Genomic DNA, 25,316 nt, shown 5'->3' on the forward strand with positions numbered 1-25,316 from the left:
GGCGGGTTTCAATAAGCTTCGGCTTCTCCCGTCTGCCCTTTTCTTTTCGGGTTGAATTAATTGTAAACACATATAAATGCTGTATGTTGGATTTGCCATGCCTGAAGGGAAAATAAATAAATAAATAAACAGAAACACGAAAAAATCGGATTTGTGCATTAAGACCTGCAGTGTGAACCTGGCCTTAGTCTTAGTCATATTTTAGTCATGTCAAAATGCGTTTGTCTTCATCTAGTTTTTTTTGGACAAAAATTCAAGACTATTTTCGTCTAGTTTTAGTCAACGTTTACTTAAAATGTTTTTACTCCAACAATAAATATATATTTAAATAAAGGTTTCTAACTATTGTGAATGAACACTGACAGATGACTACATATTGTAGCATCTACAAGGACAACTCCAACTTGGTGATAATACACGCAAAGCAGGAAAACAGTACATTATTTTCAATTAATTATATCCACCCGGATTCCACAAACTGCATGTAAAAGAACGTTGTCCAAGTGGACGCTTGATGTTAGCATTAAGCTAATGCGAACGCGAATGCTATGCTAACGCTACCAGTTACATTTAGTGTGTGATGATCACTCAGCACAGACCTTTAAAGGCTAAAGCAACATGGCATATTCTCTCTGGCCTAGACAAGAAAACAAATCTTACCGTATGTGCAAGCCTTGAGAGGAGAGGACACTGGCGAGTTGGGTGCAGGGGTTGCAGCACGTCAAATGAGTGAGACAACCAGACACTGCTATGATGCAGGCTAACTACATATAAAATGTCACACCTTGTGAACTTAAATTATTGCGCATTTTCGTCTCGTTCTCGTCAGACGAAAACTGCCATTCGTCTCGTTAGGTTTTAGTCTCTCAAAACACATTTTTAGCTTATCATGGTTCCGTCATCATCATGAAAAAAGGGTTTGTTGACTAAATATTTTCGTTATTGTCATTGTTGACGAAAACAACACTGGTCTTCTGACAAGTGCAGTATGTACAGGCATTTACTGAGTATACAGGGAGGGCGGAATGTACAGTAGGTCTACACTTGAACATTTTATTTGTGCTTTATTACATATGCACTTATTTCTACAGAACAATAACTTATTAAACAGAGTTTAACCTTGCGAATGCTTGAAATATCCGCCTACAACATAATATCCTCCTCAACACTTTTTAGGACAATCTAGCTTAAATAAATTACGAGATTCATCATTTTTAGCCCACCCATATTTTCAAAATGACTAACAAATAAACTCCCACATAATAAACTTTCATTTGATGATTTGCATGCTAAAGTTATGTTTAAGCGTGATTTTGAAAGCAGACCAATCATTAGCATTGAGAAAATAGCTAGAAAACCAGCCTCCAATCTGTCAGACCTGGTGAACCCAAGCTGCATGCACGCAACCCTTTTTATGTAGTTATTACGGTCATGTAAAATCTTGTGTCTCAGCACAACACTCAACAAACGCCTTACAAAACAAACATTCCAGATAATGAACATTCTCAAGACTGCATGTTAGCCTTTCACATCAAATGAAATTGCTTTAAATTTCACCATCTCAAGTTCCACTGTCGACAACTGTAAAACTGCAGCTTCAGCTAATCGCGGCCATAAGCTAAATTAGTACAAATAATCTACAAGAAAGAAAAAAGAACCAATGTTTGATTTACTTTTCATGATGAATTATAACTATAATTTTAGCCATGTCATGGAATACACCTGCGAGCCAACTCTAATTTGGTATAAGGGAAAGGTACTAGAAGAGGCAAATCTTCACTGAGTGGGCGCACAAGCTTTCAGACTTTTGACATTTCAATTAGATGGTACTCCTTGCTGGATTCTGTAAAAAAGTCATTTGTATAACATTAATCACTGTATGTGTGAAAGGGTGCTCTATTGTAGTGACAACATGTAATTTGGAATTATTTTTTCCTCATACTATTTAGAGAAACCGGGATATGTCACCCGGCAATTACGTGTCTCCATCTGTGTATCACTATCTGCCACCTACAAGCTCGTCACTGAACAGAAGCCGAACTAGGACTCTGTGATAAAGTGATCTACAATTAGAAAACAGACAATCAAAATAAATTGTTTTCTTTTCATGAGAAACAACATCAAATCTGACCATTTTTGACTGTACGGAGTGATAGCAAGTAAATTAAAAAAAAAAAAAAAAAAAAACGTATCATTTCATCCACCTGTCTCAAAAACATTTTGTCAAAATTGACTAATTATTTATAGGAAAATACCACATTTATAAATGTACCCTAGCCCTTATCCTACTTCATTTATAAGTAGGCCAATGTTGAGAGTAGCTTGTACTGTACATATACTGTAGGTATGAACATGGTTGTTTGTATGTCCCATCTGATTGATTGGTGACCAGTCTTGGGTCGTCCCCACCACTTGGCCGAAGGCAGCAGTGACAAGCTAAAGAAAATGAATGACTAGAGAAAAACTATCAAGCAAAAAAATCACAAAGTATTTATCAACCATGAAAAATCAACTAAACCCAAGCAAAAGCAATACACAGTATTTCATTTAAAATTGGGACATTACATTTTTGGGAGAGGAAGAGCAACAGGTTTACATACAGTCTGCCATATCTTTGCTATGTCCTGATAACAACCAATCAGACTACAGATTGATTGTATTGTTATCAGTTGTAAGATTGCGTTCTTGGCTGGTGTGTGAACAAGAATCAAACCAATTCCAAATCTCCCACTAGTCCGTACTAAGATAGTGGTGCACCCAGCTGTTGTGCGGTCAATTTATTGGTTTATTTAGAGACAACAGCTGTCATTCGTTTCTCTGCCCCCAAAGAAAGCTGCAACGTCTGCAGAAATTGGTCTGCATTTCACATATATGAAATTATTGGTTTTACCAAAACTCTGCTACCTAATATAAAAAACGTTCATTTTCTTTCACCGCAATGGGGTTTGTCCACCTACGTTACCTTCCTTTTTGCATTCTGGTCTTCTATTTAATTAACCAAAATGTGTAAATCACAAGACAATGGTGACAGGTGACTTGTGTCCAAGTTAGAAATGTCAAATTACACTAATGAACAAGACAAAAGTGGAAAAAATACTGTATTGACAAAATGGCATGACTTTATCAGACACAACACAATAAAACTACAAAAGCTTATGCATCAATGGAAGGAACTTGTTCATACACTATTTACAGTATCATAGTCAAATGGGGGTTCAAAAAGTAACTACCACTAAATTTAAACACGAAATTAGTACAGTGGTACCTCTACATACGAAGTAATTCGTTTCAGGACCTTGTTTGTAAGTCGAAATGGTCGTATGTCGAGCAGGATTTTCCCATAAAACTACGTTATAATTCCATTAATTCGTTCCACAGCCCGAAAACCTAAAAATCCTTAATAAATACTGCTGCTACTATTACAAATGGCAATAACACATAGCAAAACAGATAAATTATAAATAAAAAATGGAAATAATAATGTAATAACAATAATAATAATTCCTCTAATAATGTAATGAATCGGGTTTTAATGTGGCGGACGTGTTTTGCGCACGTGTTTTCCCTGAGTGATTTTACTTTCTCTTTTAAAGTTCTGTTGTGGCTGGCGTCAACTGCGGTGGACAGCAGGCATGTTGTGTTGCGCAAGTTCTAAAATAAATGATTGAAAACCTGACAAAGCTGGCGATCTCTTTGACGATGGTACCACAATAATAATTGTCACCTTATAACGACTGGCGAACGGAGGTCGGAGGAGGAGTATTGTCGAGTCTTTTCTATCATTTCAATCTTCATTTGAATGGTATGCGTCATCTTTTTCCTTTTTTTTACCACCTGCACTAACCTTCTTGGAACCGTAATGATTTCTCTCACAAGAAAATCCGCCGTGGGTCGGTCTGCGGCAAAACAAAGAAACTGCGGCGCTGTCATAAATCGTGGTATTTCGAGCATGTCGTCGAATGTAGAGACAAATGCCGAGTCAAATTTTACATCGGATGTTGAAAATATCGTGTGTCGAAGCGATCGTATGCCGAGGTACCACTGTATACTTCTTCTTGTGCTTAGTAGCATTGTAAACAAACAAACAAACAAACAAACAAAAAAACAATGAACGTGGCGTTATCCTTCCAAATCCTATGACAAGACTTAAATAAAAAGTGGGGGAGTAAAATGTATTTGTATATAAAGCACTATGAATGAGGAATACTGGTGGCCAGACATCTTGAGCATGATACGTTAGAGTCATTCATTCATTCATTCATTCATTCATTCATTCATTCATCTTCTGTGCCGCTTATCCTCATGAGGGTCGCAGGGATGCTGGAACATATCATAGCTAACTATGAGCAGTAACAGTAGGCTACAGTACAAGCTGAATTGGTTGCCACCCTAACACAGGCCACAATGAGATAGACAACCACACACACTGACACTCATACTTAAATGGAGAATTTGGAGTGTTCAATGGCAGGCGTGTTATCGGGATGTGGGAGGAAACCAAAGAAAACCCATGCAGGGACGATATGAACATGCAATCTCGACACAAAAAGGCTGGAGCCCGGGTTCGGAGCCCGGGGTTGAACCCTTGATCTCAGAACTGTGTGCTGATGTGAAACAGAAAATGTACCTGCGAACAGCAGTAAGACAATTCCATCGATAACTACTGATGGCTAAGGATTTGACTTCAACAACATATGAATCAGTCCATATGTTATCACCAGACAGTACAATTCATCAGTGTAATTGGCCCATTTATTGCTAGTCAATGAATTCGTAATATAGGATGATAAGGAGGACATTGATCATGAAAGGTAACCGTGACTAGATCCCTGCAATAGCCCTTTAAGGGAACAGAGACAGTTCGATCAGAGAGGAAATGGTCTGAGAGGTTGCAATCTCTCATCAACAGGGAACAGGCCCAGAGGTGAGGGATAGCTCAGCTGTGACGTACATGGAGCATCGATTATGGCTAGTGCCTCTGCAGCATTTGGCTAAATTTAGAAGCAGAGGGTTCCCTTCTGCTGTCCTAAAACAGCCAATTGCTTTGCTTTCTGTTGCAAAGTGCACATTATTAGCAAGATAAATCAATGCAACAGCACTGCGCAATCATGATCGAGTGCATTGCATCATGCCACATTCGTGGAAAATTCATTTGAAAGATTTGCAGCACCTTCCCCAAAACAATGATTAATTATCCTTGTATGTAGTTTTTATATCTGGTATCTCGATCTTTGTGTTACAAAGTCCCTGGTACATGAGAGACATGCTGTCCATTTGTAGTTGTTATTCTTGCTCATGCTCTCATGCTTGTGTACTAAGCACATGGCCAGCAGGACAGAGACGTTAGCAAATGGTGCAGCCACCCCACACAAAAGCATGCCTCAGCTGTCCTCCACTCTGTCTAAGTTGATATAGCTATGGTTTGTCAAACAGTCAGTCGTACTGTCAGTCACGTTCAGCAGTGAGCTGCTAGCATTGTGTTTGACACAAACTGGCTGCTGGGTGAGTTCCATCCACCGAAGTATTGTTGATAGGACACATTCTGCTTCATAACATTCCAAGTCAATGAGACTTGTCACACTACCACCAATGAAATCTAGAGTCTGCTTTGAAAACTAACATTCAGGTGTCAGAGTAATGATGTTACTGTTGTTATGTAATATTAGACATTCCAAACTTCAGCATTAAATTAGAATCATGCAAAGTGCTTGGTCACTGTTTTTGTGGAACTGCACTTGCCTAATTCAATGACTTCATCTGAACCTTTAAAACAAAAGAACCTGCATTAGAATCTATTTTACTTGAAGAAGCACAGTTGGGAAATCAGGTCATATAACTTTCAAAATATATTATTGCATGTGTTTTTTTTTCATATAAACCACACTGGTCAAAAACAAAAACCTAGCAGCTAATAGGGTTGAACGATATTGGGGAAAAAAATTACACTGCAACTTTTTTGGGGTTTGCGATATAGCAATATTAAAACAAGAATAATTTTCACTAGATGCCTCGAACAGCTCTGTTTCGGAGGACTTGTATTAGTGTATTCCATTCAGTAATTTATTAGATTGTTTTTCCTGAGTTCCCCCTTTGTTTTTCTTGTTTATTCTTGTATTCTTCATTGTTTTTCTTTATCAATTTATCATATTCTTCATTAAGAAAATGTTATCTTAGTTTCTGTATTTTTACTGTTGCATTATAGATTCAAGGTGCTTGAATTTACTTTAATTGAATTTATTATTCCTTTATATAAATTGCCTATGACAGTAAAAAGCATGCTTATTTAATATTTCACGCGGTATCTTATGCTCCTGAAAGAAATGGACCGCTTGGATGTGTGTGGAACCGATCGTTTTATTTATTAAATTTTTTAAATCCCACACCATGAAAATGAGTGACTACCGGCTCCAGTCTCGGGTTGAGGACGAATGCGAATGTGACATCACCCGGGACAGCATCTCAAGATACAACATTGCTTTATAGCATGCAGATGGACTGAAAAATTCAGCTGATTTTGCGGATAAATTCGTTTATTTATCACATCACGCCAGCCAAATGTGCTGCAGGGCTTTGTTGCTGCATCAGGGAGAGGCGTGTGAGCCTTTTTGGGTTTCAAAAAGTTCCCATTCACCTGAAGATTGGCCAAAACAAGTCCGACAATTGTCGGACCAATGGACTTACGAGGAAGTGAAAAAACATCGTGTTTTGTACTATGTCAAATACTGGGATCATGGCACACGTTTTAATACGGAGGTGGCTTGCATTTCGTTGCTGACAATGTTCCTTGTTCACCGAGGATGCCACTCAGCCGACCACCGACGGATTGTCGCACACCCTCCTCGGTTCTCTTCGCATGCCCGCCGGGAGAGCACTATACTCGACTTATACTTGTGCGGTTCTCCATATCGTCCAGAATTCAAGCCCCCTCTACCCTCTTCGTGTGCCCGGCAATAGACCACTATCCTCAGGTTGGGCTCGGGCAGCTACCCGCTCCTCTGACGCCGGCCGGTCATTCTCCGGCTGCTTCGCCGGCAAACGAGCTCTCCTACCCACAGCAGGGGAAGGATGAGCTGTAACTTGCTCGCCCCCGGCTGGGTTGCCAATCCGTGAAGACATGATCCGGGCTGTTTTAATTTGTGATTTTTCCATTTCGAAAGGACTTAATCGCCGCTCCGTTCGGGTTAGCATGTGGCCAGCTGTCACGCCTCCCTGTTTGTTTACGCTCTCTGAAGCCGGGGCAGGGAAATGACAAAAGCCGGACTAAATCCGGTGGCATAAAATATTGTTCGGGAGGTGCAAGAAGTCGACAGTTTCGACCGTTATGGAGTAATTTTGCCATGTCGTACTGAATAAATGCATTTTAAATATTTCATATTTCATTTAGCACAAAACTGTTATTTGTCATGACCATACAATTTATTTAGCAATTGGGGAAAAATACTTAGATAAAAAGAATATACTGTAAAAATATTAGAGTAGACAGATTGAAACAATGACATTTTGCTGCTCTCTTCGTCGCATTTTCCTCATTCTGAATAATTCCCCTTCAATGGGTAGAATTCTAAATCAGATAAAATCGTTCATTCTAATTCACATAATACTGCTGTTGAAGATTTTTTTTAATGCTGTCGCAGGCACTTTAAGGACTGAAAGTGCAAAAAAAATTGCAAAATCGCAATATATGATTGTATTCATATAATACAGTTTAATCCAGGCTAAGGGGGTTTATCTGTGAATGATGAAGATTGCTGTATAAACAAGGGACACAGGAAGCCATATCTCAACACACTTGCTGGTTTTATGAATCAAAGCAAAAGTTTACGTGTTCAAAAAAAAAAAATAATAATAATAATCGCACATCCTTTGATAGGAATACTGCACATGCAAACATCGCAATAGCGATATTCAAACGATATACTATGCAGGCCTACCAGTTAAAGTAAAATTTATTATGGAAACACTGCCCATTTTATCTGGTACAGTATATCTGCACATTCTATTGAGATCCAATAAAATATATCAGAAATTTAGCATTTACAAAACATTTTTTAGCATGATGTAGCTAATGAACGTACAAAATGACTACAGAAAATGGCGAAAATTTAATTTTAATTATTTAAAATAACATTTAAGTAAAAGAGATTAACCTGGATTATAAAATACATTATGCTGTATTTAACGTCGATCAGGCTCACAGTCATTATAACAATGTTTTTGGATGCATATGGATATTATAAGATTTTTAAATGCAGACAACGCAAGGAAAAATTCTTTTTCCAGTGATGTCAAGTCAGCACTAATGCAGCAGTCAGGAAACTTACACAAATGTAACATAATTGAGCTGCAGGGATGTAGCCCATTACAGGTCACTGCTCTGACCTTTATCCTTTAATAATCATTATACAAACGACCCACAACCCAGCACCCCGCTGTCAAACTTCCCCTTATGCCACATAATTGATCACATCCGGTGTTTATGCAAGAGTTATTTACATAAATAGCTTATGTTGATTGGGAATGTAGTTGTTTGTCTTTGCAGCCAGACTGCTTTCATGACAAATTCCCAACATAAGTAAATGATGCATAATGTCTATTACTAGAGTCAGAGTGTGTGCTATTCGCATGTGTGGGTAGAGACCACATGGAATTATAACGTCACACGCATCAGATGCACGCGCAGCTATTGGTGCCATCCAGATGGACACGCAGCTGTGAAATGCCTTAGGTGAGGGTGTGTGAACACAGTACATGGAAATGTGTGATGCCAGGCACAGAGAAGCTCACAGGTACTATTTGTTAGGAATGTCAATCATTTCTCAGGCGAGACAACAAGAGTAAGATGTTTTTCGCTCTTAGTCTATTGATTGTATCGTTTTCATTAATTTTTTGTCTTATTTTGTTCTGTTTGGCATGTGCACTGTCTATACTTGGCTACTTTTTTTGTGCTTGCATGCATGATTTTTGACAGTAATCACAAAATCTCTAAGGAAACCACGATACACTTCATCACTATAGTTTTAAAACAATACATAGAATATATTTTTTCAGGTGTAAATGTGTTTTTTTTCTAAAAGAAAAACAAAATACATCACAATTAGGGGTGCAACGGTTCAGTTAGCCCACGGGTCGGTTTGAACCTTGGTTTTGGGATCACGGTTTCGGTTCGGTTTCGGTTTGCGTTTTGCTTTTTTTTTTTTTTTTTTAAACTGCCTTTATTTTGCTTTTAAGAAAATGAAATAAACACTTAAAATGTAAACATTTTTTACTGTTAAAATGCCTCTTCGCTCTTTGGCTAGGGTAGTGACTGACTACTGAAATACACACACAGTAGGAAAAAAGTTACTTGGCAAAGTAACTGGTGTTACCTTTCATGTTTTTTTTTTCCTAAACCTCCTTCCGTAACCTTTGCCATGTTTGGAGGTCATTTAATGTTGTGAATAAACCGTTAAAGTTGGTAAAATTGCTCCCGTTTTTGCATTAGCTCCCTTCCGTCTACTTTCAACATGTGAAAATTTTAAAACTGTTTCATCCTTTAAAGATAGACTCAGGTCAAGATTTTGCCGATTTAGGAGTATTTTAGATAAAATTTGCTTAGGTTCGCTTGGAAGGTTCACTACAACAGAGCCTTTCTGAAAAGTTTACTGCTCTAAAATGGCGGCTGTTTACTAACGCTACCGAGTCTGTCATTTCGCATTTAGTTCTATATGCATGAGATATCCAGGCGTAGATTGTAGGCTGTCGGCTACAGTCTGGAAATATTGGAGCCACCTAGCCTTGCATCGCGTTTGCTACAGCGTCACAACAAACACTCTTCCCTCTCCGTGTCTCTGACTTTTCTCGCGTCATTCAACCAACGTATTAACACAAATTGTCTCGTTGCCGAAATGGTGACAAAATCCGAACGGAGGAAAAAAAACGTAATGCACGAAAAACGTACAGATTTTGAACGTAACGTACGGCGTACACATTTAAAAATCAGTGCTCACTTGTACAAATTACGCCGAGACCGTACAACTTGACAGGTATTTCATAAATGTCGAGGATTACGTTGTTGGAGAAATATGTCCGCGAGGGAACAATGTAACGCGGGTCAAGCGTTGCAAATAAATTACTGAAGCCCACCGTGTGTTTTCACTTGTGTCGTGTTATAAGTGTTGCCATTAGCATAGGGAACAAGCGCTGAGCAATGCTTGCAAATTGTTTTTGGGGTTTTTTTTCAATATTTTCTCTCCCTCCGCATTGTAGTCCACGGGCAGTGTTGTAATCTGATTACTTTCTTCAGTAACAAGTAATCTAACGCGTTCATTTTTCCAAGCCAGTAATCCGATTAAAGTTAGTTTCCCTAGTACCTGTGCGTTACTATTTTGTTTTTGCCTCATAATGTATGTAGAATGAAGAATACTGTAGTCATGTACGAAGAGCATTTCTCATCGGGTGGGGGGGTGGTGGGGGGGTCAAATGTATTACGGTGCTGTCTGAGGCTGAGCGCTGTCTGCCACAGCGGTCAACAACATAGCATTCTGACGAGGCAGCGAGGCTAACAGTGAAAGGCAGGATATATATGGCAAATGGATGCCTTTGCCCACTGGAAATACAGCCATAACTTTACATTTCTGTCCAGTAAAGATGAAAAAAATATCTCCGTGCATTGCAAACTTTACGCTGGCTGAAAATGACTGTCGGTTGCTAAATCAACAAAGAAGCACTTGGAATTACAGTACAACGCGACAAAACTCGAAACAACCTACAGGTAACAAGACAGCACTTCTACAGTTTGTAACCAGCCTTTATGCACATTTTATTGTCAGTGTTTGTAACCATAGGCGGAGTTTTACTTATGTGGGGCTGGGGGTAAAGCATGTTGATGACAAACAAAAGTCAAAAGTTTGGACACACCTAAACATTTTTACTTTTTGTATATTTTCACTACTATTGTAAATCCTCTCTGAATACATCAAAACTATGAACGAACATGAAAGTGAAATAACTGAAAATAGGTTTTATATTCTACATTCTTCAAAGTATCCACCTTTGAGGTGTCGCCAAACTTTTGGCCAAGACTGTATATATACATATATATAAAACTGTTCAAGCTCAGTTGTTGTTGGTTGCGTTTGAAAGCTTAGGTTTGCAGAAATTCTAAATATCCATCTTGCCTCCACAGGTGTAGTTCTGGCTTAGCAAAGCAAAAGCTAGTGTCTTAGGTGCTAGTCAAATGATCTGCTAGAAAAATGATTTTGACCCATTATGAATACGTTGTAGGATTCTTGTTCATTTCATTAATTTTTGTTGTTTGTCAATAGACAATATTTTAACAGCTAGGTCTTTTTTTTAAAGGGGAAGTTCGAAATTTTTGACATTAGGCTTTACCTTGGAGTTAACGGAGGTTTATTTAGTCTTTGGAGTTGATTTGAACAAATTCCGTGCAGTTTGTCAGTTATTTGTTAGTTTCAGGGCTCCGGGGTGGCTAATCTAGCGCGAGTCAATGGTGGTTGAAATCCACTCCATCGACTAATTAAACCCCCGCTAACTCAAAGATTAAGCCTTATGTGAAAAATTCAATTACATGTGATGACATTTTTTTGTTGGTAAAAAGTAACTGATAACTTACTTATAAAGTAACTTAGTTACTTTGATAATAAAGTAATCGATAAAGTAAGTAGATTACTTTTTTGAGGTGTAATCAGTAATCAGTAATTAAATAACTTTTTTAAGTAATCTGTGACAACACTGTCTACGGGAAAACCGAAATGTTGCCACACCGCAGACTTGAAAGAAGCCGGTGCTTCCTCAAAATTAGGTCTCTCCACTCCTCCGCTCGCCATAGCTTTTTTTTTCTGTCTTGTTTCACTTTCACTTCGCTCGTAAGCGAGAGAGGGCTTTACTAGGCTTCTATTACACAGGTGCTTCACAGCGATCGGACATTTACTTGCGGGGCGGGAATTTCTCCACAGCTGTGCTTCACGTCACACACAGGCACACAGAGCTCAACCAATTCATTCCACAAGCGTTCAGAATAAATTATTGCAAAACCGAATTGCGCGGTTCATAAAGGCGTATTGAACCGTACAGGGCGAACCGTACGGTTCGGCTTTGATCCGCAAACCGTAGCACTGCTAATCACAATTGTTCTATATCTATTATATAGGGACAAGAAACAAAATCAGTTTGAAAAATCCAAGTACTGGACTGATTAATTTTCAACGTACAGTACTCAGGCTAAAAGATACAGTATTAACACCACAAACATTCCATGATTGCAACTCTAAACCTAATTATTGACCACTTGATAATAACAACAAGGATTTTCCAAGAAAGTCTACTTTAATACCCTTTCTGGAATGTACATGAATGTTAACCACTTGTACTGAGCTTTCATTGTAAGAATGTGTCTTCAGTTTTCTAACAAACTACAGCTTTGTTCAATGATTTCATTACGTAAACTGTGGCTATGTCAGCTCCTACCCTTTACAGCCACAACATTCAGCAAACCAGCACAAAATCTAAATACAAGAACCGTATTAAAGGTCTGCCGCCACATAGATAAAAGAAAATAGGTCAAACTTTAAAGATGGCAGTGTGTGATAATAGTTTTTTTATTTTTTAACATTGGACTAAATAGGTACATTTTCTGAACTGTTTCTTTCACAACGAAGGGATTGACTGGAAATGGAGCCTAAATGCCACCTGCTTAAAAGTTGGCTTTGTAAACCAGCGCATGAACATGGGAAAAAAATTACCCATAGTGTAGTAGTTCACATCCCTGATTTTACCGGATTGACTCCATTTCCTCAGGTGCACATCTTATTAGTGTGTCCTTGCGATTGACTTGAGGCTGTTTCAACCTAATTCAGCAGCAGAAAGTAGGTCAAACATAAACGAATGCACTCTTGAGAGGAAAGCGTGAAGATTTTGCTTGAGGGCTTGGCTTTTGATGTCAAATTCCTGATTAAGCAATTGTATGGAAAAAAAACAACATTTTAAGATACATTATGTGAGAACCTATGAAAAGTCAGCTATTACTTCAAAACCAGATAGTAAGGGGTATCGTATGTGACTTCTCTACTATATATTTGAACCTACTGGTGAGTGCACGATCCCCCTCCCAGAGTATTGCATAACATTGCCAGCACACTCTGTGCTACTTACTAGCAAACTAACCTGATTTGACAGCAAATCCTATTAAAGTCTCCATAGTAACAGCATATTGCCGTTTATGTAACACACAATTTTTGATTAGGTTGCATTCCTGGATTTCTGAAAATCCTCTTGGACTGCAACCTTAGATCTCAAAATAAGCCACTACACAAGCGCAACAATATAAACCTTTGTTGGGATTTAGAATTAAACGAATCGTTGATAGTTTATTATGCAAATAACCTCATATTGTTTGATCCATCTTAAACAAAGTCACTGCCAATCAGACTAATAAAGCCAGAACCGTTTACACCGACGGTCATTAGTTTTGAGACTTTTCACAATTAAGTTGAATGAAAAAAAGTCTCAAAACCTTTGACCAAGGGTGTACTGTATCATGTTTGAGCATATCATAATTTCATATACAGTCAGATCAAGAGATATTTGGTCAAATACGACAGGAGAACCACAATGGATTTGAAAGAAAACATATTGACATAAGGTTGAAATTAGCCCACTGAAGGCCATGGATGACCATCTAGCAACATAAATTCCATCTGTCAAAATAACCTGCTTCCAGAACACAAGCAACACAGGGTGGGTGCAGTGAAAGTAGGGCAAATGATGTCGCAGGAGAAAATTACAAAACTTGACTGCATCAAGGCATTTAAAAAAAAAAAAGAAAAAGAAAAAGGAAAAAAAGAATTAAATGATTAATGCTAACTGTCCATATAAAAGATATGAGATATTAATAAACAGATTGTAAATAGTAACCAAGGAAGGCCATTAGTGACTTCTTTTGCCTGAAAATCTATACTGCTGTCACATGTTGTTACATTTTGCCCCCAAACATTTTGGTGATTAATTCATTTAAAATAATGAAATTATTGATACATAGACTTCATAATATATTGATAGGACATGGGGCGCGGGGCAGATTAATAGGGGGCCTATCTCCGTCAAAGCTGACCGATTGGAAACACAGCCAAAGAGCTTTTTCTGTTGAAAATTCTTGAGAATAAATGCTTAAATCCCTGAATTCCTTATCGATATGGACATAAAACAGTCTTGATTCTTTGTTAAAAGAGCAAAGAACCCGCAAGTTAGCATTTATTTTACGTAAATATGTTGAATGTGCTGCTAATCTTTAAGCCACTGTGGCGTCGCCTTATCACCACAAAGGGCTTTTTACGCTGAAAATTCTTATGAATAAATGCTTAAATCCCTGAATTCTTTATAGATATGGACATAAAACAGTCTTGATTGTTTGTTAAAAGAGCAAAGAACTGGGCAGTTAGCATTTATTTTACGTAAATATCTTGAATGTGCTGCTAGTCTTTAAGCCACTGTGGCACCGCCTTATCACCACAAAGACCTTTTTTTACATTGAGAATTAGGCTCGAGCGTTTACGTCACAGCAGCACGGGATCATGCGAGATTTGCAACAACGCAGCCATTTTGGAAGCACGTCTGCATCACGGGACATTTAAACTTAACGGCAAATACAATTCAACTACGAGTGCCAAAGATGGAAAAAAGTAAGGAAAACTTGCCAGTTCGATACAGAGACAAACTTGTTACCACGGCGAAGGACAGATATGTGAGCAATTTTAAGGATGTGAACAATGCTGACCCTTACGAGCAAGCCGAACACAAATGGAATAAAGATGTCGACAAGCTTCCACCACTACGCGAAATGGACATCATGCTGTATTTAGTGTTTGGTGTAAGTTACTACACTCATCAGCAATTCCGAAACTACAAATCGCTACAAAGCTACGAACAGTTTTGCTGCGGATGGGTGCAGGACCTGCACATTATGAACATAGCAAACGGCAACACCATCTTTCTAGCAAAGGTAGGCAATGTGTGTTTACATTAGTCTGTGACCACGGATGTACAAATTTTTTGTTGCAGAAAATGTAGCCTGTGTACAAATTCTTTGCCACTCTCTCACGTCAACATATTACAGCTTTTTCATTTAGCAAAGACAGGAATTATGTCTTATGAAGACAATGCACATGTATGCATGCTAGTTGTTTAGCTGTAGCTATAGCTAACAACAGGCCGACTTAGGGCATAAAGTTACCGAAATTTGCGTAAACAAACGAAATTAACTTACCGGAGTGGAAGTGCATAGAGCAAACTCTGTGTGTAACTGGAGAATCAAACGTTATGCCCTTCCTTCTGATCGAGGCCACCCATGCCACCCATGCCATTCTTCGACGTTTGGTAAGTTCAGATATGACCTTTCCCTCGCCTTTTCTCCATGTAGGGATCCGGAAGAAACTCAATGGGGTTCCGTCGAGCTGTACATTCTCCTTTCTATCCGATCGGTTGTTGCAATTCTTTACCGCACAATAACTTCCAACCATTTTTAAAGAGCGACCTGTGTTGAAATGCCTCACTGTTTATGTTTCCCAGAGTTCTGACACTGAACTTCCCGCTTCCAAAATGGCGATAGCGGCGGAAACCTCGCGAGTGCCACGTCATACGCTCGAGCCTAATTCTTGTGAATAAATGCGTAAATCCCTGAATTCTTTATAGATATGGATGTAAAACAGAATCGATTCTTTGTTAAAAGAGCAAAAAACCGGGCAGTTAGCATTTATGTGCTGCTAATGTTTAAGCCACTGTGGCGCCGTCTTATCACCACAAAGCTTTTTACGTTGAAAATTCTTGTGAATAAATGCTTAAACCCCTGAATTCTTTACAGATATGAACATAAAACAATCTCGATTCTTGGTTAAAAGCAAAAACCGGGCAGTTAGCATTTATTTTACGTAAATATTGCGAATTATGACGCCAATGCCGTAGCAGTTTATTTCTCTAATTGATTTTTTTTTTCACATTTCAAAATGCATGAATGGTACGAAAAATATAATAATTACCTTGAATCCTCGAACATATCACTCCTGAGACAATCCTTCCTGTTTGTATGCGGTATAGCTTTCGTACTTTTTGGACCTAAATCCGGCGTTGGATCGCTGCAAGTGTTTCAGAATAACTACGACGGATTTCAACCGACTGAAGCGGAGTGTGGGACGGCCTCCTACTTGAAGGCGTGGCACAGTGTCTGGCGAATGTGTCCCGTCAATATCATTATGAAGTCAATGGTTAATAAATGGAGAATAAAACTCTAGAAAATCCAAGATAATAAGACACACATTATTAGGTGAAAGGGCTCTGATTGGTAGGTACAGATGGTAAGCTGATGTGGGACTACACAAAGTCACTCACTTGGCCAACTTCATCTCGATCTGTTGACGAATCGCCTGGCGCTCCTGGTCGCTGCGGACAGGGAAGATGTTGCGATCCTCCAGCTCTTGTTTGCTGGGTCGGTTTCGGAGCTTCACGGCCAAAAGCTCCTTCCTCATCCTTCGTGACAGGGTCCCTGAACACAAATAGCAGTAAACAATAAGTTATCAACAATTGCTTTACTAAACAGCACTCCAAAACGAGGCTGTACACCTCTATCCAATTTTCTGTATTCCAACTCTCACAAAGGGAATATTGAAAACTGACACTGTTGTGATAACTATCGTTGAAAAAGCCATTAATAGCAAATAATTGGCCAAAAACACACACTTAGATGATGGAAGAGACCTTATTTGCTTCCAATTCAACATGACAAGAACATGTGAGAAGAGCTGCAGTTACTATGTCATTGCCCAATTGGCAGCATTTGACAGGCAATCCTTGAAGCGCAGGCCACTAAGCGTTCATAAATTGCCTTAATATCGTTAAACGTCCGAGTAATAAGATTCAGGGTAACGCAGGACCTAATCCTGTTGGAAATTTCATAATAATTAATTGTCGAGGCATGGCTGCATACAACAGAGGGCGCTATACTACCTTCTTAAATCCTTAACGTGCTTTCACTTCTTTCTATACTATAGTTACTCCACGACAAAACACTATTAAGTTTGAAGTGAAGAAAACATTTTAAGTGCAAATGTAGAAGTTGAAATAAAGGAATAAAACTGGAATGAAGAAAAAAAAACACTGGAGAAATCAGCATGAAGGGTAACTCGGAAGAGTAAAATGGAAAACACGTTATGTGAAAATGGAACAATTAATTAAAAGCAACATTTTTTATAAATTCTGTAAAAAATCAATATCTTTCCTCCACGTAATGTTTGAGTAGTTTTGTAATACTTAGTGTGCAGAGGTGAGTAGTAACGCGTTACATTTACTTGAGTAACTCATAGACTTCATTATTATATTGATGGGTCATACCGTGAGACACTGCGCGACACTTTCAAGTTGGAGGCCTGTCCACATCAAGAGGAGTTATTCTCAAACTCACACAGGCAGTGATCTAACACCGGATTTAGGTTGAAAAAGTACGAAAGCTGTACCGCATACAAACAGGAAGGACTGTCTCAGGAGTGATTTGTTCGAGCATTCAAGGTAAATATCATATTTTTTGTACCATGAATGCATTTTGAAACGTGAAAAAAATTAATGGGAGAAATTAGCCGCTACGGCATTGGCATCATAGTTTGCAATATTTACATAAATAAATGCTAATTGCCCGTTTTTTTGTTTTTAACCAAGAACCAAGACTGTTTTACGTCCATATCCATAAAAAATTCAGGGATTTAAGCATTGATTTACAAGAATTTTCAACAGAAAAAGCTCTTTGTGGTGATAAGGCAGTGCCACAGTGGCTTAAAGACTAGCAGCACATTCAACATATTTACGTAAAATTAATGCTAACTACCCGTTTTTTTTTTTTTTTTTTGCTTTTAACCAAGATTGAAGACTGTTTTATGTCCATATCTATAAAGATAACTTTGACGGAGATAGGCCCCATATTAATCAGCCCGTGCCCTGTGTCTCGTCAATATCATTATGAAGTCTATGAATAACCTTTTGAGAAAATGCACCTCTAGGTGTAATTTTACTAAGCCATGTTTTACTTTTACTTGAGTAGATTTGTGAAGAAGAAACGCTTCTCTTATTCCGCTAATTTGGGCAACACTAGTCGTTACATTTTTCCTCGTTATTCTACATATTCGATTTTATCTTTTTTTGCCAGAGATGCCAACAGCGGCTCTACCAGTTTCACCATTGAGACATCGCAACAATAATCACATGAATCCATTATACCAATCAGACTAATGGTTCCCGTTCAATGCTATTTAATCACGAGGCATCTTTACAGTACCGTAAACAATTTTTTAAATTTAAGAAATAAAAGCGTGGATTTTAAGCTCTCTCCCAGTGTTTATTTGGCACCGGTTGACCACGGAAAAACGGAGATATGATCCTTTTAGTCACATAAAAGGAAATATGTTTCCTCCAATAAAGGGCACTTATGCTCTTTGGACAAATAATGCTTAATTTCTATAGATTTTTTTTTCTCTTGCCGGAATTCAATGTTTTGTTTTGTTTTGTTTTGCTTGTATTTCGTTGGCTTTATGTGGTTATTTAATATGTTATAGTACAGTATAATAATAACAGTTCATTTAGATAAATTTGTGCTAAGAAAAAAAAATACCATTGTTTACAACAAAAAAAACATCTTAAGCAGTTACTCACAATGTTAGTCATTACTTGATTATTCATTTAGCCAAATACTTTTTTGCGTGTATTTGAGTACATTTTTTGGATGACTACTTTTACTTTTACTTGGCTAATATCATTTTGAAGTAACACTACTCTTACTTGAGTAAAAATGTTGGCTACTCTACCCACCTGTTAGTCAGCCAAACCTTTTCCCACAAAAATATATTTCCAACACTGTCTTCTACCTCAAGTTTGAATTACAAGGCGACTCAGACGCAAACGTTATTGTGTTTGCAGGATGACTGTCTTGTTCTGACTCAAACAGGGAAGTAGTTTTTGTCTCCCAAAGTCTTAAATTTCATCAGGAAAAAAAAGGAGATGGCTTTTTTCTTAGCTTTTCTTAGATTAGCTGAAGGACTTCTACTGCTTCTACTGGAAAGATGTGATAGTACATTTGTGGTTTGATATGGCAAACCATTACAATTGTAATTCTTAAAGACTGAGAAGAGGCTATAAACATTTTTCCCCCTGCTAGATTAATATTTGATGAAAAAATGTAATTTCTCTGCTGCACCATAAATCACAAATCATAGACTGCATTATCATGCTGTGCTAATGACCAGCATATTGCATACAACCCTTACAACAGTCTTACACCACGGTATTACACACATGTTGACTGTGTGCTGCTATGTACTACTGACCCACATCACGAGTTAAAAAATTAGGCCACTGCAACAGATGTTGGCACGCCTCTGAAACTTAACATAAGTAAGTCTGTCACTGGATGCACTCAGAGTAAATACTGTAAACATCAGCAGAGATTATGCAGCCTCACTGTCCAATGACGGACTGTCACACGTTAGCTGGCTTTGTTCATACAAAACTAGATTATAGTATTGACTTGACATACCAGAGATCACAGATTCATTCCAGCTGTCCTGATCACTCAAGTACTCATCTAGACGACGATTCTCCTTGTTCTCATCAGACTGCTTCTTGGTCTCCTGCTCACCAGCAGGCTCCCTGTCTGTGCTGGAGGTGCGGGACAAGCGACCTTCTAGTCTTCGTTTCGGGGATGCGCGCACTTCCTTCATTTGGAAGCTGAAGTCAACCAAAAGAATGACAACTACTGAGAAATACTATTCAAAATGCATACAAGTAGTATCACCTCTATATAGAAATATGTAGTAGAATATACTGTATATAGTATGAGAGAGCAAAAGAATATTTTACAAATAATTAACTCGATAACATATAAATTCCAATTGTCCTATGAGTAATAATTACCGTAATTTCCGTGCTATAAGGCGCATCTGACTATAAGGCGCCACCCACCAAATTTGACACAAAAATGACATTTGTTCATAGATAAGCCGCACTGGACTATAAGCCGCAGCTGTCCTCACTGTTTTATGGGATATTTACACTAAAACATATGAACCGATAACACTTTATTTGACAGCGGCATCATAAGACCAAATTAATCACTATGAAGCTTTGACTCAATTGACTGAAAAGCTTCATTGCTTCAAGAAGCTTCATTTGGCCATCAAGGCTCCCTTGGGGGAGACAGTCGACCACTGCTGCCACCTGCTGTCAACACTGTTATTGTCCAAAATGCCTCCTAGCATGCGTTTTAGCGCTACAGATGTAAATAACAATCAAAATTCATGTTCTGTACACACTTTATTTGACATTGGCGCCATAAGACATTGGCGTCATTAGACAATCAAATGACATGACACTGTCATGAGCATTAATGAATGCTTATCGCATTTCATGTAGTGGTATCCGGCGATTTATCTCACTTTTGAAAGGATGCAAAAGATCCGAGCTGGACATAAATGGAGTTAGAGCAGTGCTTCTCAATTATTTTCTGTCACGCCCCCCCATGGAAGACGTAAATGTTTCGCGCCCCCCCAAACTCTCTGCCGCCACTGTAAATAGTATCATTTGTCTATAAAATTACTATTATAAATACGCATCTGCCTAACATTGTGTCCTTTTTTTTCCTAATAAAGAGAAAAAGTAACATAGATCAACTTATAATAAAGTATAACTTTATTAACATTGTTTTGTTTGTAACAGAGAAGACTTGACGTGCATCAATTTGCCTGAATTTAAAAAAAAGTCACATCCAAACTGCAAAAAATACACTCAAGGTACATTTTTGACCATACAGAAAAATAAAATGTAATAAAATCAGTAAATAATAACAAATTATAAAATTGATTAGAAACATTCACTCATGAGGACAATATGCCAAAAAATTTGACCGAAAAAACAAAACTGAATAAAAGAAGAAAAAAAAAGTGTCCTTGGACAGGACAGCTTTTATTTTTGCGGCTCACAGTATTTACCTCCTTTGCATTGGTGTGGAGTTATTCTGCAATTAGCATGCTAACAATGCTCACTGGATTACTGATTGATATAACACTGACAAAGCAGGACGATTGTTGGCAATATTCGGCACGTTTTCACTGAAAAACAATCAAGCGTCTTATCAATGAGATTGGGGTCTAATGTCTTTAAGTGGCGTCTTAATTGATTTGGCTTCTGGCTGTCCGCTATAATTATTTTTAGACACAGTAAACAGTGGTCTTTCCTCATCACCCACTATATTAAAAGTCAAAGCTAAAAGGCAAACGGCACGAAAAAAGCGCATTCTCGGCAGCCGAGGTAGAACCGTAGGTGAGGGCGGTCGTCGTGACGATCCCAAGCCGAAAATGGCACTTTTCGGGCGGCGACGTGAGAACCGGACAAGACAGTGGGTCGCTGCGTGAGTGAGTCCGGTCGGAAAACGGCTTTCGAAAACGGCGGTGGCACACTGCTCTTCATATCTGTTGTCTGTGTGTGCTGAGTGCTCTTCCTTAGTTCAAAAATACTGCGCGCACTCTGAAAATGAGAGCGCCACTACCACCTACTGAGTGGATGTGCAAGTACACTTTATTCCAGTACGGCAAAAAAACAAAAAATGCATGTTCCCCGAGGTCACATGCGCCCCCCCGGCATCGCTCTGCGCCCCCCCAGGGGGGCGCGCCCCACTATTTGAGAAGTACTGAGTTAGAGACATAATTTGCCGGATGACACTTGACATCTGTCGTAAGCATTCAATAAAGCCCATGATAGTGTCATGTCACAATTATGACGGTCTTATGACGCCGCTGTCAAATAAAGTGTTACCTATTAACCCAAATAAATCAACAAATAAGCCGCACTTGACTATAAACCGCATGATTCAAAACGAAGGAAAAAAGTAGCGGCTTATAGTCCGAAAATTACGGGAAGTGGGAAATTTATGTACATTAACACGTGGGCTTGTGTGCTGTTAGTGTAAGTTCAATATTGTATGAAATAAAAACACATCCAACCTGTCTTGTCTATGTTTGGTGGCCAGCGCACGGTGCAGTTCCTCAATTATGCAGCTGGTAGGTAGCTGAGAATGGAGTGCGCCAAGGTGGGGGGAACCAGTTGGTGTGGACATCCGGCCTCTTAACAGGGAGCCATGAGGGTCTTTGGGAAGCGTGAAATTCCTGGGTAAGGTCGCTGGAGATTTTTTCACTCGCACTGGCGGTGCACCTACGAAGGGATAAGAACCTGCATTAGATGAACCATAAGAGATGTCCAAAGACTTTTTTTTTAATGTAAACTCACCATCTAGACTACCCAGTCTAGTGAGCACTTTGACTTGCAGGTTAGGTCCTGGAGGGGTGCTGGCACGTCTCTGAGGATGAACAGCTTCCTTTTTACAGTCAAAGGCCTCGAGTTTCAGATGCCCTACACAGGGGTTTCCATTTTCACTCTTACTGGGCTCTGTTGCCGACTTGCAATCCTCAATTACATCTTGCACTAAATGTGGCAAAAAGAATCATTTGAGGCGTTTCTGTCTCCACCTAGAGTACAGTTTTGGTAACTACATACAGTATGTAAACCATTAATGAATCTATTTTCTATTCTTTTGTCCTCATTTGGGTTGCAGATGAACTAAAGCCTATGCCTGCTGACTCTGGCAATATATAGGGAGTGGACTGTATTGGAAAACAACCCTTTTAATGCACATTCACACTTACGGGCAATTTAGCATCTTTGACTAACCTGAGGAAACAAACGTGCACATGAGGAGAACATGAGAGAGAAATTCATTGGAAAATGTTTGAAATTCTGAATAAGTACCAAAATAGTTACAAAGCTTGTTAGTTTGAAGAAAGTTTGAAACAAAGTGAAAATTGCAAATCACATTTATCTTGGACATCCTTTTAAAGAAGCAGACTAAGCAGTGATCCCTCACCTGCCACAACTGCTGAAGCATCTAAATCGTTGCATGTGTCCTCAGCGGTACTAGCCAGCGACGCTATGGGATTCTCATCTTTGTCATCTCCATCCGAGTGGTTTGGAGTGTTCTGGTCTTCACTGTTACCTCCACAAGCAAGGTCTGAATCTACACGTAAGAATAGGTTTTGATGTATGTTGATATCCTTTGGTAAACAAATGAATACTGTTGCCATGATACTAAATTTTTCAACTCAATATTACTACAACTATTATTATTTAAATAATAATAATAATAATAATAAAAAACTCGATACCATTTTTGACAGTACGTGAATAAAAAACACAATTTTTTTATTTTTTTTCATCAATAAGGAAAATGCCTACAAAAACCTCCATTACTATCAAGAGTGGTGTAAAATCTAATTTCCCCCATGACAACAAATTTCTGGTGATCTGTGGTAGTAGTAATAAATAAATGAATAAAACAGGGGTAGGGAAAAGCACTGATACTTTTTCAATCAAATATCGTATCACGATACAACATTACAGTATTGATACTTTGATACTTTTGACAACCTTAAAAATGATCTGTAATTTCCTAATGCATGTGTGTACTGTACAGTAAATGCATGCATGCGTGTTGTGTTGTCCGTCATTTTTGCACCTGTCTCCATCTTTTCGGAGTTCTCTTTGAGGTCGTCTCGCTTCTGTCGCACAGCTACTTTTTTCTCCACCACTGCAAACATAAACTGCTCATTAATGTCAATAAGTCAAAGTATATTTTAAATAATACAAAATACATAACCACTTCTGAATGAAATTAGTTAAGATCTATTTTTACCCGTTGAGGGCTTCAGCTTCTCATTTTTCTTTTTCCTCCATTTCCACGGCTTGAAGATCCGACCCAGGTTGGCCAGTTTACTGTTGCGTCTCACGGGCGGTGTACGAACCCCTGAGACCAGGCAGCCAGATTGCAACACCCTCTGTTGGTCCATCATGTCTTCAGGAAACAGTAAGAGCAGACAGTGGAGTTCTAAGAACCGGGCCATTTCTTATTATTCTTCAAATACAATTGGCTCAGCCCTTATCACGTGAGCGGCGTGTATATGGGTCACCAGTGGTACATGTTAAATAGATTCTAGTCTAAATTTGGAGGGGAAGCTAAGGAGGTGGGGAAAGACAGAGAATGGAATTGTTTATGTGAAACTCACATGGTCTGAGGCAGGGGCATATAGCTATCATTTTATAAACAAATTGTTGAAGAACTTTTGAGAGGGAATTATCATCTTCTTGCATTCAATTGATCTTTGTCATTGTGCCCAAACACCAAAATTATCCAAATGTCAATCTTTATTGTCACAATGACAGTAATCATTCCACATCACTGTAATTATATGCACATAATGGAACTCTTTTTCTATCAAATTCTTAATTCCAATAATTATAAGTCTGTAAAATGTTCGTTCCAGCCAATAGTTGCATAGAAAATTGAAAAAAAACTAAGAAAGTGACAAGGTTATGAATTGTTTTTTGTTTTATTTTTAAACCTTGCAAACTCCCTGGTTTCAGGCTCTTAAATGTGAACACGTATTAGTTCATTAAGACTAGTGACTCGGATCAATAGCCCCAAAACAGGTTTATAATTTTCATAACAAGCACATCAGCACAATAATAATACTTTTTAAAAAACTAATTTAAATCTAGAGTTAGGCAGCACCAATTCTGGGTCTGCCAACATTGAAAATCAGGCTGCAGTCGTTGACAATAAAGGGGACCTCAGAAACGAGATGTGTCCCACCCCATCCAATAGCCTACTGCACGAATGCTATTTTTAGACCGTGACGTCGCCATCGTAACGTGGAAGTGGGACATTATAGACACGCCCTCGCATAAAATCCATTTTATTTCTTCTTTTTTTTCTCCGGTAATCCTTCAAAAAAAGAATATGCCGATCAAACATTGCTGCCATGTAACTTGTAGAAACGACTCTAGACATTACGACATATGAAGGATGTTTTCTTCATACGTTTCCCAAAACCAAAAACTCGGAGGAAAAAATGTGAAGAATGGATCAACATGCGCGGACGTCCAAAAGACCAGTTTAACGCCAGCAAGGTGAAGCCATTCACATTTCATAAGCAGTAAACATTTTGTTGGGGGCTATGGTCCTCCAAAGGACAAAGAGGTAAGCCATTTTGATATTTTTACTTATTTTTTAGCTTGGTGTTTTGCCGTGCTGCTTCTGTCTGACAACGAATGACCTGAAAAAAATTAAAATTGCATCTGACTGCCACTGTTACCTTTGATGTTGTAAAAAAAAAACTTTAGTCAGGAGGAAGTGTAAATAAATTATAGAATTAAGATTTGTTATTAATGAACAAAATCAAAGT

The 25,316-nt window shown here is 38.5% G+C and overlaps 1 protein-coding gene across 2 annotated transcripts in view; it reads right to left on the minus strand.

Annotated features, from left to right (window-relative positions):
* The window catches only part of phactr3b (phosphatase and actin regulator 3b), a 57,964-nt gene that overhangs the window by 15,613 nt on the left and 17,035 nt on the right, over positions 1-25,316 (minus strand). For both annotated transcript variants that reach the window (XM_057846337.1, XM_057846338.1), the window contains exons 2-8: positions 23,768-23,926; positions 23,591-23,662; positions 22,943-23,092; positions 22,309-22,503; positions 22,026-22,233; positions 19,565-19,755; positions 16,378-16,531 (exon numbers count right to left, since the gene is read on the minus strand). In XM_057846337.1, coding sequence (XP_057702320.1) covers positions 16,378-16,531; positions 19,565-19,755; positions 22,026-22,233; positions 22,309-22,503; positions 22,943-23,092; positions 23,591-23,662; positions 23,768-23,926 — 1,129 coding nt within the window. The remainder of the gene's footprint in view (positions 1-16,377; positions 16,532-19,564; positions 19,756-22,025; positions 22,234-22,308; positions 22,504-22,942; positions 23,093-23,590; positions 23,663-23,767; positions 23,927-25,316) is intronic.

This window comes from Corythoichthys intestinalis, chromosome 9, assembly GCF_030265065.1.
Source record: "Corythoichthys intestinalis isolate RoL2023-P3 chromosome 9, ASM3026506v1, whole genome shotgun sequence".
Lineage (NCBI taxonomy): Eukaryota > Metazoa > Chordata > Actinopteri > Syngnathiformes > Syngnathidae > Corythoichthys > Corythoichthys intestinalis.